Source organism: Vicia villosa, linkage group LG1, assembly GCF_029867415.1.
Source record: "Vicia villosa cultivar HV-30 ecotype Madison, WI linkage group LG1, Vvil1.0, whole genome shotgun sequence".
NCBI classification, from domain to species: domain Eukaryota; kingdom Viridiplantae; phylum Streptophyta; class Magnoliopsida; order Fabales; family Fabaceae; genus Vicia; species Vicia villosa.
In genome coordinates, this window is record NC_081180.1 from 117118649 (window position 1) to 117133638 (window position 14990).

The window sequence follows — 14990 nt, forward strand, 5'->3', positions numbered from 1 at the left end:
AATATATGAATATAAAAGTTTATTTATCTTACGTTAGACTTATAAATTACATTGGGTAGTTTACATAATATGCAATAAATATTAAATATGCAATCAAATCAAATGTTAATTAATAATAAAATTTAATAAATAGTATAATAAAAAATTTAAAATCAAATGTCACACCATAACTTTAGTTTGATTCGACATCAAATAAATAAATGTCTTATAGAACTTGTCATAGATTAGGAGAGATCTCTAGAGGAACCTACACTAAAAATAGTAATGTTGAAACGACAAAAAGTTGAATTATGCTCTTTTGAATCATTAGTTTCTAACAGGTTACAGTATCTATAGTACGTGTTCGAAAGAACACCCAACACGTCCTGTACACTTTCATTTTGCGTTACTATTACAAGTACTCCAGTGATCAGTAGTACTAGTATTTAATATTTTTTAAATGAAAATTAGTACTAATTTTCCTTTGGAAAACAAGAACACTACGTAGACATAAAATTGTCCAGTCCAACAAAAGAGAGAAGCAAGCATAATTAAATGCTGAATGGTACGAATAATTTTCTGACGAATGAATCCAATATTTAATATTTATCATGCAATTGCACATGCTGGTGGCTGATTTTTCTGAGGAAGAGGTGAGGACGGGGGTATGGGAGTGCGACAGTAATTATTTTACCTCTACGATGCAGGGACGAATCCAAACATTGCATATGTGGCTAAACATAACGAAACTATAAACTAAATTATATTAAAAATAAAAAATAATATTGTTTAGTACAATACTTTTACAATGAAAATTATCTATCATCCATTTCTTGAAAATCAGTTAAAATAACATCATTTTTAATTATTTCAAAAACATCTCCATCTATAAAAGTTACAAGATAGTTATTTAACTATCGATCACTTATTTTATTTTATAACTAACTCTTCACAAATTTTATAATTGAAAAATACACTCCACGAGTTGCTTTCGGCAACACTAAAGACAACTCCAAAATCTTATAAACCATATTAAATATGTTGTACTTATTTATTTTCACAAATTCGGCTTAAAAATTCAAAATTTATTTTAATTTTGTAAATTTTAAATCACATCAAACATTTTTAACCTAATAGATGAGTCTCAGTAAGGTAAAAAATTATCATACAAAAGAAATTTCTCCAAAAATATCAGTGAAAGCAATAAGTATGGTGACAAATATATTGCAAGAAAATATGATACAATGAATTTCACAAGATCCCCTGATGGTAATGCTAAATTTTAGATCAAATATTTATAGGTTAATTTTGACTTTCATGTGAAGGTAATAATATATAAACACTCTTTTAGTTTTAAATAATATTTTATTTTATTTTCAAAATAATTAAATTCAATTGAAGATGCATAATTTGGTCTATTTGTGCAAAAAGTTCCATAATAGAAAGTCAGTCCTTGGTCTTCTTATTTGGATCGATTAGTGATTGCTAACAAAATAGATCTTATAAGTGGAAAGATTTGTAGGCAATAATGCATACACGTTTGGTTACAACATAGAACATAGATAAAATAATGGTAAAATTATGGTGTGGCTTTAGCCACATAATGCCACAAGGTGCATCCGCCCATGCCTCTATGCCACCCTTTGATTTTTTTAGTTTTAAAATGTCGTAGTTTGAAAATAAATTTTCGATATACCATAAATTGTAGTTCATGGTATATTTTGGGACTAAAAAAATTAAAGGGTGAGATAAAGGTAAGAAAATCTGCGACAGTTCAAAGAAACCAACACTAGAAGGTATAAACATTGGCTCTGTGAAAGATTTTTGGGATAAATCTGGTTAAGAATTTCATGCACAAAAACAACAAGCAACTCTTTAAAATTGAAAGCCCCAAGGATTACCAAGGATTAAGTCCAATTTCATTAATAAGATGTGTTCAATGAATCGGACAAATTTAAATTAAGTTAGAATTCAAATTAAATTAGATTTTTTTTTTACCCACCTCTCTATGGGGTCACCCCCAGCGAAAACCCCACTTTACCCTGCTTCGGAAATTCATTCCCGAAATTTTTTTTTTTTAAATTTTTCCAGACTTCGGAAGTGCATTTCCGAAAAAATCTCAAAAATTGGGATTTTGATTAATTCGGAGATGCATCTCCGAAAAAACAAAAAAAAAAATCTAAAAATCTCAAAAATTAATTTTAGGATATTAATTAATTCATATATCATAAATTTGATATAATTTATGAGTAATGAATAATAATAATTATATATTTTGATATAATTTATGAGTTATGAATAATAATTATTATATATTTTTATTCTGATTCATATTTTAAAATTTAAAATAATTTTAATTAAAAAAACTAATATAATTTCACTTACAAAATGAGTTATAATTTTTTATTTATATATTTATAATAATTATTATGTATTTACTAAAAAAATGAGTGTTTTAATTTATATATTTATATAATAATTATAATAATTATTATATATTTATAAAAATTATTATATATTTATATATTTATATAATAATTATTATATATTAATTATAAATATATTTATATAATAATTATAAAAATTAAAAAAATGAGTGTTTTAATTTATAATAATTATTATATATTTATATATTTATATATTAATTATTATATATTTATATATTATATATTTATATATTTCTATTCTGATTCATAATTAAAAATGAGTTATAATTTTTTATTTAGTTTAAAAAAATTAAAAAAAGATTTTGTCTTAATTTTATTTAATTCTATATAATTCAAAATTTACTTATGGAATTAAAATGTTTTTGATTTATATAAGTTAAAAATAATTTTTAACTTTAAAATTGTTTAGGAAATTTTGATTCACCTTGATTTTATTGATTCACCTTCATTTTATTAACCCAAAATGGGGTGTTTTCGGAAATGCATCTCCGAAAACACCTTTTTTTTCGTGTTTTCGGAAGTGCATTTCCGAAATAAGACAAATTTTGAAAAAAAAAACGTTTCGAAAATGCATTTCCGAAGTGAGGGTATTTTGGATTTTTCACCAGAGGTGACCAAGAAAAGAGGGAGGTAGATAAAGAAATTTCCTTAAATTATAGTGTTTGGGTAGAGTAATTTTTTAACTAGAGTAAAAGCCGAATCAATTCAATAAAATTTGACGTTAATTAGTTTGAAACAATAGAGTTTTAATATTCTATATTTGCAAGTCAGGTATTCGAATCAATTATAATTAATTTATATAATTTATATCATCATTATTATATAATATCAAACATTTAATTTTAAGAAGAAAAAAATAAAATATCATTTGTGTTGTTCACCACTAACATGGAGAAATAAAAAATTAAAGATTTTATATTAAATAAAATCTGATTTTAATTATCTGATTGTCTACGTTTATTCACACAAGTGGCTAATTGTAAACTAAATAATATTTTTTAAAAAAATATTTTGAATATATTATGAAAAAATTTATCATATATTTATGAAAAAATTTCTAGTATTATGAAAATTTATTGGATATAAATAAATAAATATTCAAAATATTTTTTCACATTTGTTTTTTAAGTAACCGGTTAATCCAACTCAAATGTATTTATTGTTTTTTAATTGTGTTTGGTTTAAGTTTTATTGCAAAATGTAAAAATTCAATCTAAATCATTCTATATAATTTTTATCGGTTTGAATATTAGATTATCTCCAAGCTGAAGCAAATCGACCTGCGAACACCGCTAAAAAAATATATATTTACATAGTGTTATCAAAAGTATTGGCAAATAGGATGAACCAACTGTTAGATGAAATTATATTCGACAATTAATATGTGTTCATAGATAAATTCGGGATGAAATTCTATTCGTAATTGAAGTGGTGGATGAGGCTCGTCAAAGAATAAAGAAATTTTATTGTTCAAAGTAGATTTTTTAAAAGCATATATCATTCAGTTAATTGGGGATTTCTGAACTTTGTTTTGGAAAAAATTTCATGAAAGATGGAGAAAATGGATAAATGTGAGTATTAACAATACTCATGTTTTAACTCGGGCAAAAGTCGAGTCAACCTAATAAAACTTGACCTTAATTAGTTCGAACAACAGATTTTCAATATTTTATTTGCAAGTTCGTCTATCCGAACCAACCATAATTGATTTATATAACTCATATTATTATTATTATTATTATTATTATTATTATTATTATTATTATTATTATTATTATTATTAATATTATTATTATTATTATTATATAATAGTAAACATTCAATTTCAAGAAGAAAAAACGAAGTGTGGTTTGTGTTGTTCACCTTCAATATGGAGAAACAAAAAATATTAGAGATTTTACATTTAAATTTTACAAAAAAAAAAAATAATACTCATGTTTCTATTCTCGTAAATGGAAATCTAATGGATGAATTTAAGATGGAAAAAGGTCTCAAGCAATGGGACACTCTTTCACCATTCATTTTCTTAATTGAAGCGAATGGATTTAACATCATAATGCAAAAAGTGATGAATATTGGAAGGTTCAAACGATTCAGATTTTGATGACAACATCGGCCAATTGCCTCATTTACAATATGTTGACAATACTCTAGTAATTAGGGAAAGAAGTTGGGAAAACGTGAGACCAATTAAATCGGTGTTAAAGCTCTTTGAACTACTCTCGGGTCTGAAAGTGAATTTCAACAAGAGCCTTCTTGTTGGAATAAATGTTGATGAAGAGTGGCTAAAATGGAAAGTTTATTGCTTAAATTGCAAATTAGGATGCATGTCGTTCAAATATCTTGGCTTGCTGATTAGTGATAATCATAGAAGGTTGTCTACATGGCAACCGGTGGTATAAGCAACGAAAAGGAGACTTTCAATATGATCAAGTAAAAACTTATCAATATGGGCAAGGTAGTTCTCTTAAAGTCAGCCTTTTCTGCTCTCCCATCTGTTTCCTTTTCAAAGCTCCCTCAGGTATTGCTTGAGTATATTTTTAAACAATTTCTTAGGGGATGAGAGTGATTCAGATTAAAAAAAGTAACTGGGTGAGTTGGGATAAAGTGTGTGTAGAGGTAGAAAAAGGTAAATTAGGGATAAAAATTTGAAAATCTTTAATGTGGTTTTGGTAGGAAAATGGTTGTGGAGAATCCGAAATGATTCAAACTGATTATGGCGTAGGATTTTAGTACATAAATATTGAAATGGACTATAAGCTTATAAGAAGAGTATAGTTAAGAGATATTTATTGCGGAGATACGGGAAATATCTAAATAAAGGAATATGAGAGTTGAGAGAGAATTGGTTTTCAGAAAGATTAGTCAATAGGGCCGACTCAAGCTGATCTTGGAGCGAAATATCATCAAATAGTAATACAGTGAAAGATGCATACCACATTTTACTAGAAAAGAAAATCTCTAAAGAATTTCCTTTTATTAAGATGATTTGGAATAAAGTAATTTTGCATAATGTTTTGATGTTTTTTTGGAGGTTACTTTAAAATAAATTACCTACTAGAGATAATTTGCTGAAAATAAGTGTGGTAAGTGAGGATAGATTTGGCTTCCCTTTTGGTGTTCCAATTCAGAGTCAATTCCTCATTTTTTTGTCGGATTACATATTTGTTAAAATTTGGTTTGCTATTTTTAATTGGCTTGGGTAAGAAGGCTAAAATTCATCACTACAGTGCAATCAATTTTGAAAGTTTTTCCAATTATTTTACGTAGGGGTAGAGAAATAGCAAAAAAACTTGTATTTGGACAAAAATTTCCTAGAAACTTTGTAAAATAAGAAATCAAAATATATTAATAAACAAGAACTAATAATGGAAAAGTAATTGAGGAGGTAATTGTGTTGGCATGGAGGTGGACTCATCAACAAAACAAAAGGCTTCAATTATCCCATTTCTCTTTGGTTTTCAAACCCAAAAAAATGTGTTTTTAATTAAGCCTTTTTGGTCGCAACCTTTTTTTAACACAGGAGCCATGCTCAGTGGCGCATGCTCCTAAAATATACATGCATGCACCATTGTCTATGCCATGACAAAGGAGCATGAGTCACGGGCAATGGCGCCTTAGTTCAAATTAGAGTGCATGCGCCACAGGCAATGGCGCATCCTCTCCAAGTCGAAATTTTTTTGTTTGAAAAGTGATTGGTTTGAAAAATAATTTGAAAGGGTGATTATTTGAGTTTTTTTTGAAAAATATGGTTATTTAAAAAAATCCCTCTTTTGTGTATTTTTCTAGATAAACATTTTAGAAGTCATTGGTGTCGTCATCATTAAAACATTAGAACATTATGAAGGTTCTCGGCAGGATCATCAACTTCATATCTGCAAGCTTAAAGATCCACATTCTCCCTTTTTTATAATGACAACACATCTCTCAAAAATGTGGTTTAGATATCGTTAAAGATTATTTGAAATGAATTAAACCATAGGGAGGAGTTGAGCCTTTCCAAGCAACCAAAAAATATATGGAAAAAGATTGTAGCAAAAGCTTCGTGGTTTAGATATCGGCACACAGACTAGAAAGCTCAAATGAATGTCAAATAATTAGGATGTAACTTCAAAGGCGCTAGAACCAAATAATATAGGACTTCCCGCTTAAAGATGGTAAACTTTAGAAGAAAGTCCATCTATCGAAGGACAACGTCAAACATGGGGAACTAATGGAGGATGGGAAAAGTCTTGCATATTCTATCTGTAAAGGTAGATATGCTAGTGTTCTAAGCATTAGGAGAACTTCATACATCAACAACAACCTCATAGTTATCTAATTCCTTTGAATCGGAATAGATTGAAGGAGTTCCCAAGTAAATGTCATTTACCCAAGGATAAGAGTTGCACGTGTCCTTGTCAAAAATTATTTCGAGGGTATCTGATGGCATAAACCATAGTACATCGATACAAAGAAAAGAAAATAAGATAAGATGCAGAGGAAACAACCTCATACACTTTGATAATAATAGAGCTAAAACTTTCTTCACAATGCAATTATTAAACCCAGTAAATATGAAAAACAAAGGATGAAGAAAGACTTCCCTACCAAAAGTGATGGAGCGGTTGAATAAGAATAGAGAACACTTCTAGTGAAAGTAGAAAAAACAAATGAAGGAAAATAAAATGTGTGACATATTGAAGTATTTTTACACATATAAGAAGGAAGACGGAAAGGAAAAGCTCCACATTCAAGAAATGCATATGTAAAAGGACAGACGCCAAGCAATAAGCAAAGAACATGTTAGCAAAGGTGTCATTAGAGTAATAATAACGAGGATAATTCCTAGAAAAACTCATTATAAGAAGTCTAGTAATAAACTATCACGCTACTAGCTATAGACTGACACGAGGTTGGCGATTGAGAGAATTTTTTTGGAGAGTCACACCATTTCCTAACAAAAAGACATTGAAATATCAAAAGACTAAAGGGAAAAGACAGGTTAAAGATGGACAAACTTCCACAAAAGTCGTCACTTATTTAGTAAACCATGTCTACAAGAGTATTACAAACCAAGACCCGGTTCTACTGAACTAGGCTTGAGGGGCGACTATTCATCCCTAGGCCAAGATAAGAAGAATATTAGCCCACTAGGATATTGGGTTATGGTATGAATAATCCAACAAATGATCACGGTAGTTCCTCCTAGACCTTAGCCTCGAAGTTCAACCCAAAGTGTGAAGTCCAGTGAGGCGAAGATATTTATGACAACATGACGCCAATGGAATGATGTTAGAAGGGAAAGTATCAATGATATGCCAATTGTTCTAAACAAGGTTCTAGATCCTAGGGAGCAAGTATGGACTCGTCCTAGAAAAACACTTGATTTATACAGATTATTGAAGGAGGGTCATTAGATGAGAACTAAATATATTTTGACATTTGTCCACTTGAACGGTGACGAAGGTTGTTAATCTCCATAAACCCTATAGACAACCTCATTATATGGGGCGACAGACACCAAATCAAGGTACACACTATCAAAAACCTAAAAACATTATTTTTTTTGTCTTATTCATCAATTGACTTGAGTGTCAAAATATTTGCAGATACCTCATTCTCCTTTTCTTCAAACTAAGAAGAAATCTCCGAAGACAAAACGTCATTAGACATTGTCATCTTATCAGTCTCCAACATACCATTAGAATACTTTGCTCTAGACAAGATAATTTTAATTCTAAATAATATTTTGAAAATGAAAGTATTAATTTGTAATTAGAGTTAAATATATAATATCCCTTGTGCTATAGGCGAAATTCGATTTATCCCATGTAAAAAAAATTGGATCACCCCCTTTAAATGTTAAAACTATATGTCTTTTGTCCCCTGAGTGCACAAATTAACCCTGTAATAATTTTTTTTTTATTTAGCCCCAGATTAAATGTTTACTTTGTAAGCTTAGAGGGAAATCCAAAAAAAATTATTACAAAGGAAAATTAAAAAAAAAAAATTGCAGAAAGTAAAACGAAAATCGCCTAGAGTAAAGTGGTATTAATCTTTGTAATTAATATATGAGTTTTATTTTTATATACTATAAAGTGAAACAATTTACATAATCAGTCTATCACTGGAGTGACTAAAATATTTTTAGTTTTTTTTTTATACAATGAGGGCCTAAGCCCAAAAAAAAAAATTACAACGAATTAAAAAAGAAACTATTAATTCATAAGCGGACAAAGAAACTCCAGGGCAATAAGATGGACCTAATCACTCTTAGTATATGAATTAAATTCTTATATTTTTTAAATTTCATTGTAAATAATAGTTTTTATAACTATTTTAACATATATAATTATACTATCTTACATATATTATTAACATAACCTGGCTAATTCTTTTGTTAAAATTTTGACATGATTTTGTGATCTGAAAATGCCGCATGGGCGTTTCTCAATCCCATCTCAGACACAACTTCATTCTGATTCTTCTTTCTTCCAAGTGATCACAGAACAGAATCCAATCTAATCTAGGTTGGAAAATTTGTCACGATCAATAAAAACCTTGTGTTCAACCACTCCAATCTTTTATCACAAGCTTCACATTACGGTATTTATTTATTTATCACTCTCATTCTTTTATAACAATTACATTATTTCCATATGCAATCTCACACTATATTTGTCCCTTTTGCATGTATCTTTTTGTGTAATCCTTTTTTCATCAATCTATTTTTTTCTATGAAGTTTTTGTGGCTCTGATTCAATGTTTGTTTGTTACTCTAATTAATTAGTTATAAGTTTGGCTACAAACCATAGACACTAGACACCAGAGACACGACACTGACACGTTATAATCGTAATAATTTAAATGCTATATAGAAGTTTGTTACACCTTACATGCAATGCAATATATGATTGTTATTGTGATTTCAGATTGCAGGGATATTTGTTCATTCATTCATGTGAAAATGGATGTGAAAGCAAAAAGGAGAAGTGAGGTAGATAATGGTGATGAAGGAGAGGATTTAGTTCTAGCAACTTTGATTGCCAATGGAGATGATCTTAGTCCTCTTGTTAGGCATGCCTTTGAAATGGGACGGCCCGAGATGCTTCTTCGTCAGCTTAATTTCGTGGTTAAGAAAAAAGAAGCTGAAATCGAAGATATGTGCAAGACTCACTATGAAGAATTCATTCTCGCAGTTGATGAGCTTCGCGGCGTGTTGGTTGATGCTGAAGAGCTAAAGAGTGAACTGCAGAGTGATAATTTCAAGCTGCAGCAAGTTGGGACGACGCTTCTTGTCAAACTTGAGGAGCTTCTTGAATCTTATTCTGTCAAGAAGAATGTGACGGAAGCTATTAAGATGTCGATGAACTGTATTCAGGTGTTGGAGCTTTGTGTTAAGTGTAATAATCATATTTCTGAAGCACAATTCTATCCTGCATTGAAAACTGTTGATTTGCTTGAGAAGAGTTATATGCAGAGTATTCCTGCTAGAGCTCTTAAATTGGTGATAGAAAAGAGGATTCCTTCGATAAAATTGCATATTGAGAAGAAGGTATGTAGTCAGGTTAATGAATGGATGGTTCTTATACGAAGTTCCTGCAAAAAGATCGGGCAAACAGCGATCGGTCGCACTGCGTCGGTTCGTCAAAGGGATGAAGAAATTCTAGAAAGGCAGAGAAAGGTTGATGATCTAAATATTTCGGTTGTCGATGATAGGGTTTATAGTTTGGATGTTGAAGAAGCTGATGATGATTCTGCAATGCAATTTGACCTCACGCCGCTTTACCGTGCTTGTCATATTCATAGTTGTATGGGGATCCTAGAGCAGTTTCATCAATACTATTATAAAAATAGATTGTTACAGTTGAACTCCGATTTGGAGATATCTTCATCGCAGCCTTTTGTTGAATCGTATCAAACACTTTTAGCACAGATTGCGGGGTATTTTATCGTGGAGGACAAGGTTCTAAGGACTGCTGGAGGACTACTTGTAGAGGATCAGGTTGAAACAATGTGGGAGACTGCTTTGTCGAAAATGACATCGATGTTGGACATGCAATTCTCACATATGAACTCGGCCACGCATCTTCTCTTGATTAAGGATTACGTTACACTTGTCGGTTCTACTCTTAGAAAATATGGATATGACATTAGCCCTTTATTAGACGTGCTCGATAGCTGTCGCGACAAATACCACTTGCTTCTTTTGGCAGATTGTAGGCGAAAGATTATCGATGTTATTGAAAATGACTCATATGAGCAAATGGTGATAAAAAAAGAAACTGATTATGAGCATCATGTTCTGTCATTTAGTCTTCAAACTTCTGATATTATGCCCGCCTTTCCTTACGTAGCGGCGTTCTCTTCGATGGTACCTGAAGCTTGTCACATTGTGAGGTCGTTCATCAAAGGCTCCGTTGATTACTTGTCTCATGGTGTAAGATCGAGTTTCTTTGATATTGTGAGGAAGTATTTGGACAAGCTTCTGATTGAAGTGTTAAATGAAGCATTACAGGACACAATAAATGGTGGAAATATCACTGTGTCTCAAGCTATGCAGATTGCTGCAAATATTTCTGTTCTTGAAAGAGCTTGTGATTTTTTCCTTAGGCATGTGGCTCAATTATGTGGAAAAGGTATCTCGGTTCGATCAATTGATAAGCCTCAAGCTGCGTTAGCTGCAAAGATGTTACTGAAAACTTCAAGAGATGCAGCTTATATTACCCTGCTGAGTTTAGTCAACGCAAAATTGGACGATTATATGAAACTAACAGACAGTGCTCTTTGGACTACGGAAGAGGCAAAGCCGAATGGAAACGAGTACTTAAACGAAGTGGTTTTTTACCTTGATTCGCTTATGTCTACGGCGCAACAAATTTTACCCTTGGATGCTATGTACAAAGTTGGAACTGGTGCACTTGAGCATGTTTCCAATATAATTGTGGCTGCTTTTCTTAGTGACAGTGTCAAAAGGTTTAACGCTAACGCAGTTATGAATATTAACAGTGATCTTATGATGTTGGAGGGTTTCGCGGACGAGAAGTTTTATTCTTCTGGATTGGGTGAAATCTACAAGGATAGTTTTAAGAGCTGTTTGATAGAAGCAAGACAATTAATCAATCTTTTGTCAAGTAGTCAACCTGAGAATTTCATGAATCCTGTCATAAGGGAGAAAAATTACTATGCACTTGATTATAAGAAAGTTGCTAACATTTGTGATAAGTTCAAGGATTCTGCAGATGGTATATTTGGAAGCCTTTCAAATAAAAATACAAAGCAAAGTGCTAAGAAGAAATCAATGGATATGCTCAAAAAGAGACTGAAGGATTTCAATTGATGATTAATTAGGAAAAGTGTTATTTCATTTAATGAAGTGTTTAGCTGTAATGATTGTTTCTTCTATTATGGATTAGTGTTTCTATGTTGCCCTGACTTATTTTTCCTTAATAAAAAAGAATCTTTTCTTGTATGGTTTCAATGAACTGCTTGTTGCTGCTGCTTATCTTTCCTAATCCTAAGCAGCAAAACCACATGCAATTTGCAGCATATTTGGTTATAGGAATGACATTAGTTAGTTTATATACAAAACAGTTGATGAACTAGCTAGCATAAGTTAGAATCTTAAAATTGGGAAGTTAGATTGCTTTTTTCATAGATATATTATGATTCATCAACGACAACCATGTTCAAGATACCACGTTTGCAATAACATCACCCCTCTGCTAAAGTCAGCTTTTATTAGTAATTTAGCTTTTTAAACAAGGAAACCTCACAACAACAGTAAGTTTTTACAAGTAAATGTAGCATCTGTTTGGATAAATTTTTTTTATTTTTTTTTGGACAAAGGATAAATGATTATTAAACATGGTTTTGAATAAATGTGATGTTGTTAAATTAATTTGATTAAACCAAGATTTGACAGCAAAATCAATTTTAATTCAAAGCCACTCAACATCTAATTTTAACCAAAATCATGTTATATTTGCGAGTATGTGTTATGAAAGAGTTTGAACACAACTTCAATCGTGCTACTCAATTGCAGGAATGGGTTATAGACATTATATTCAAATACTAACATTAAGTACATGTTTGGGAGAACACTGAAATGCAATTTTACTGTAAAAAAACAAAACCACATGTAGTTTAAGTCTCAACGTGCGTTTCATGCCAGCCGTGGATATTTCACAGCCAAAACAAACAGGTGCTATTTAAGTTGCTCCCAAATTGAAATACATGATAATCAACAAAGTGATAGCACGTCAGTCCTAATCTAGAATGCAGCTTCATTGTATTTCAACAATCTTAATCATTCATCCTTCTGCAGGTTCATCTCCCTCAAAAACCTTCCTCAGATTCTCTTCATCGTGTTCAAACAGTTTTCTAGCTTGTTTCAGCTCTTCATTCATAGACAACAGTTCTGTGCAACGGTTAAGTTTTGGCATATCCTGCAACAAACAAGAAGGTTTATGAGTCTTTGTTAAAATATCAAGATTAATGAAAAATGTAGTAGGAGCAAGTCTTGTCATTTTAAACTACTACCAACTGCATGGGCTCAATTCAATGAAAAATGTACTTGATTTTAGTGCATGTGCATCATAATTCATAACTATGAAAGTTATATCTCAGAATTCCTGGCCACATGAGGAAAGATTTAAGCCGAATTGTATTTGAGCCTTTGAGGCACGAGAAGGATGCAGCAACAAATTTAATCTTACAGTGGTAGCACTTGATAACCCTCAAGACAAAGTTCACCCAACCCCAAGTTTGATCAATGATTAGAGCTCTAATGCTAAGATGAAAAATTGTCCTAGAGCTATAAAACCTAAGGAAGAAGGGAGGGAAATTTCAACAAAAATGTGGAAAGAGAACCAGAGATGCATGTACAGCATAATTATGGATGAGTGGTCCAAAGGAGAGCACCATGGTCAATCAAGTTTCAGATATAGTGGACAACAGAAAGGTGTCCAGCTATTAGCCGGGCCGTTTAAGTTTCTGGAGGCCCTGTGTATGTTAGCCACAGTTCAACCTTAACAAAACAACTAGGGCCCTATTTAGCCATGGTTTAGCCGTGACAAATCTATTATGAGGTCTTATTTAGCCACACTTTTAAAGTGGAAAATTTCAGGCCCTGAGCTATAGCCCATGTTGCACACCCTCAAAAACGGCTTTGTCTATTAGAGTGCTAACAGTGACCATATTCATTGTTAATGAATAGTGATGTACACAGCAGGATTACCCTGTTGATCCCACTAGTGAAGTGACTTAAGGCAAGATTGTTATAGAGTTCCTAACCTCATTTTGTACCAAATATTAAACCAAAACAGGTTATTAAGGATTAGGAAGTGATTTACTGGTTTGAAGTTTAAGGCCTATTAGTACCGTCTATGGCTTATAGAAGTTTACAAAGATCCTATGGTTCCCTTGAGAATAATAACAACAGCATGTATGTAGCATTCAAAAAGGGGTAGCGACGCAGTTTGTTGCCAGTTTGCCTATTATTTCGGTATAATCTTGATTATATAATATATGGTATATATTTGCAACTTTTATTAACAAAAAGAGTACCTTGCGAATCAAATAAAGGAAATCCTCAACTGACAGCTTCCCCCTCTGTGATCCAATATCTTGTGCTTTATGTACCTTAACAAAAACAAATTTTGCACAAATAAGGATAAAAACCAACAACTCCATGGCAGTGATATACTGAGTTAAAAAATCGAACACATTAGAAAAATTGTTACCAGTTCTGTAATATATTCTACAACGATGTCATCCATAAGTGCGACACTTTCAGGAAGTGGCTAATTCAAGTGGAAACCAAGAACAATTAAATTAGATAACCAAGAACATGAAAAGAATTGGATAACCTAGAGAACATAAATTATAGGAAAAACTGAAATTACATTAGGATCATCTCCGAAGCCGTACATCATATGCTGCACTGTAGAAACCAAGACAAAAGATTAGGAAGAGAGATGGAGAAAAGTAGAATGAAATTGAAAAGTTGGGAAGAAAATTAGTTACATTCTCTTTGGAAAACTCCTCTTTTGCGCTTGGATGATGAAGATTCTGAGGGTTGTGTAGAAGCTGCTTTTGATTTTGAGGAGGTTATTGCCGATTGATTGCTCATTGCTGTTTAGGTCTGAATGAATCCTTCGGTGTGTTGTTTCTTTTCCGTTCAACGGGTTGTGTTGGGTTGTAGATCATTTGAATGGTACTGTCCTTATATATAAACCTGAAAATAAATCGCGGCCCAAAATAACATAAATTGTGTTTTTCTTTTTGAGTAAATATAAATTGAGTTTGGATGAATTCAAAAGAAAAGATATGAAATACTTAAAAGTATATTTTAAAATAAAATAATATTTTGTGTTTTTTTATATATATTTGTAATAATAAATTGTGCTTGGATGAGATTTTAGGTATTTTTTTCTTTTGGTATAGTTGTATGAGATTTTAGGTATTACATTTTAAAATAAATAGCGACTTAAAATAATATGAAAGTTTTTTTAATTTGGAGACAATTTAAAATATTTAGACAAAATTTATTTTTCTGTAAAAGATAAATAAAATTGTTGA

At 31.2% G+C, this 14990-nt stretch overlaps 2 protein-coding genes across 2 annotated transcripts; one reads left to right on the forward strand and one right to left on the reverse strand.

Moving 5' to 3' along the window:
* The first annotated feature begins 8835 nt into the window (after positions 1-8835).
* On the forward strand, positions 8836-11833 carry LOC131615187 (exocyst complex component SEC15A-like). The gene is made up of 2 exons (XM_058886675.1): positions 8836-9014; positions 9341-11833. The coding sequence occupies exon 2, from the start codon at positions 9376-9378 to the stop codon at positions 11746-11748; it is 2373 nt and encodes a 790-aa protein (XP_058742658.1). The 5' UTR covers positions 8836-9014; positions 9341-9375; the 3' UTR covers positions 11749-11833.
* A 614-nt stretch (positions 11834-12447) lies between these two features.
* LOC131615194 (transcription initiation factor TFIID subunit 13-like) lies at positions 12448-14660 on the reverse strand. The gene is made up of 5 exons (XM_058886681.1): positions 14436-14660; positions 14315-14352; positions 14153-14212; positions 13977-14051; positions 12448-12856 (listed from the first exon to the last, which is right to left on the reverse strand). Exons 1-5 carry the CDS (start codon positions 14539-14541, stop codon positions 12722-12724), a joined length of 414 nt encoding a protein of 137 aa, XP_058742664.1. The 5' UTR covers positions 14542-14660; the 3' UTR covers positions 12448-12721.
* Between the last annotated feature and the right edge of the window lie 330 nt (positions 14661-14990).

Bases quoted from the DNA above. Each gene is read 5' to 3' on its own strand.
- LOC131615187 (XM_058886675.1), top strand. From the start codon at position 9,376: ATGGATGTGAAAGCAAAAAGGAGAAGTGAGGTAGATAATGGTGATGAA.
- LOC131615194 (XM_058886681.1), bottom strand. From the start codon at position 14,541: ATGAGCAATCAATCGGCAATAACCTCCTCAAAATCAAAAGCAGCTTCT. The intron at 14,353-14,435 runs GTAACTAATTTT...TGGTTTCTACAG, and splicing joins AGGAGTTTTCCAAAGAGAAT to TGCAGCATATGATGTACGGC. The intron at 14,213-14,314 runs GTAATTTCAGTT...CACTTGAATTAG, and splicing joins GCTTCGGAGATGATCCTAAT to CCACTTCCTGAAAGTGTCGC.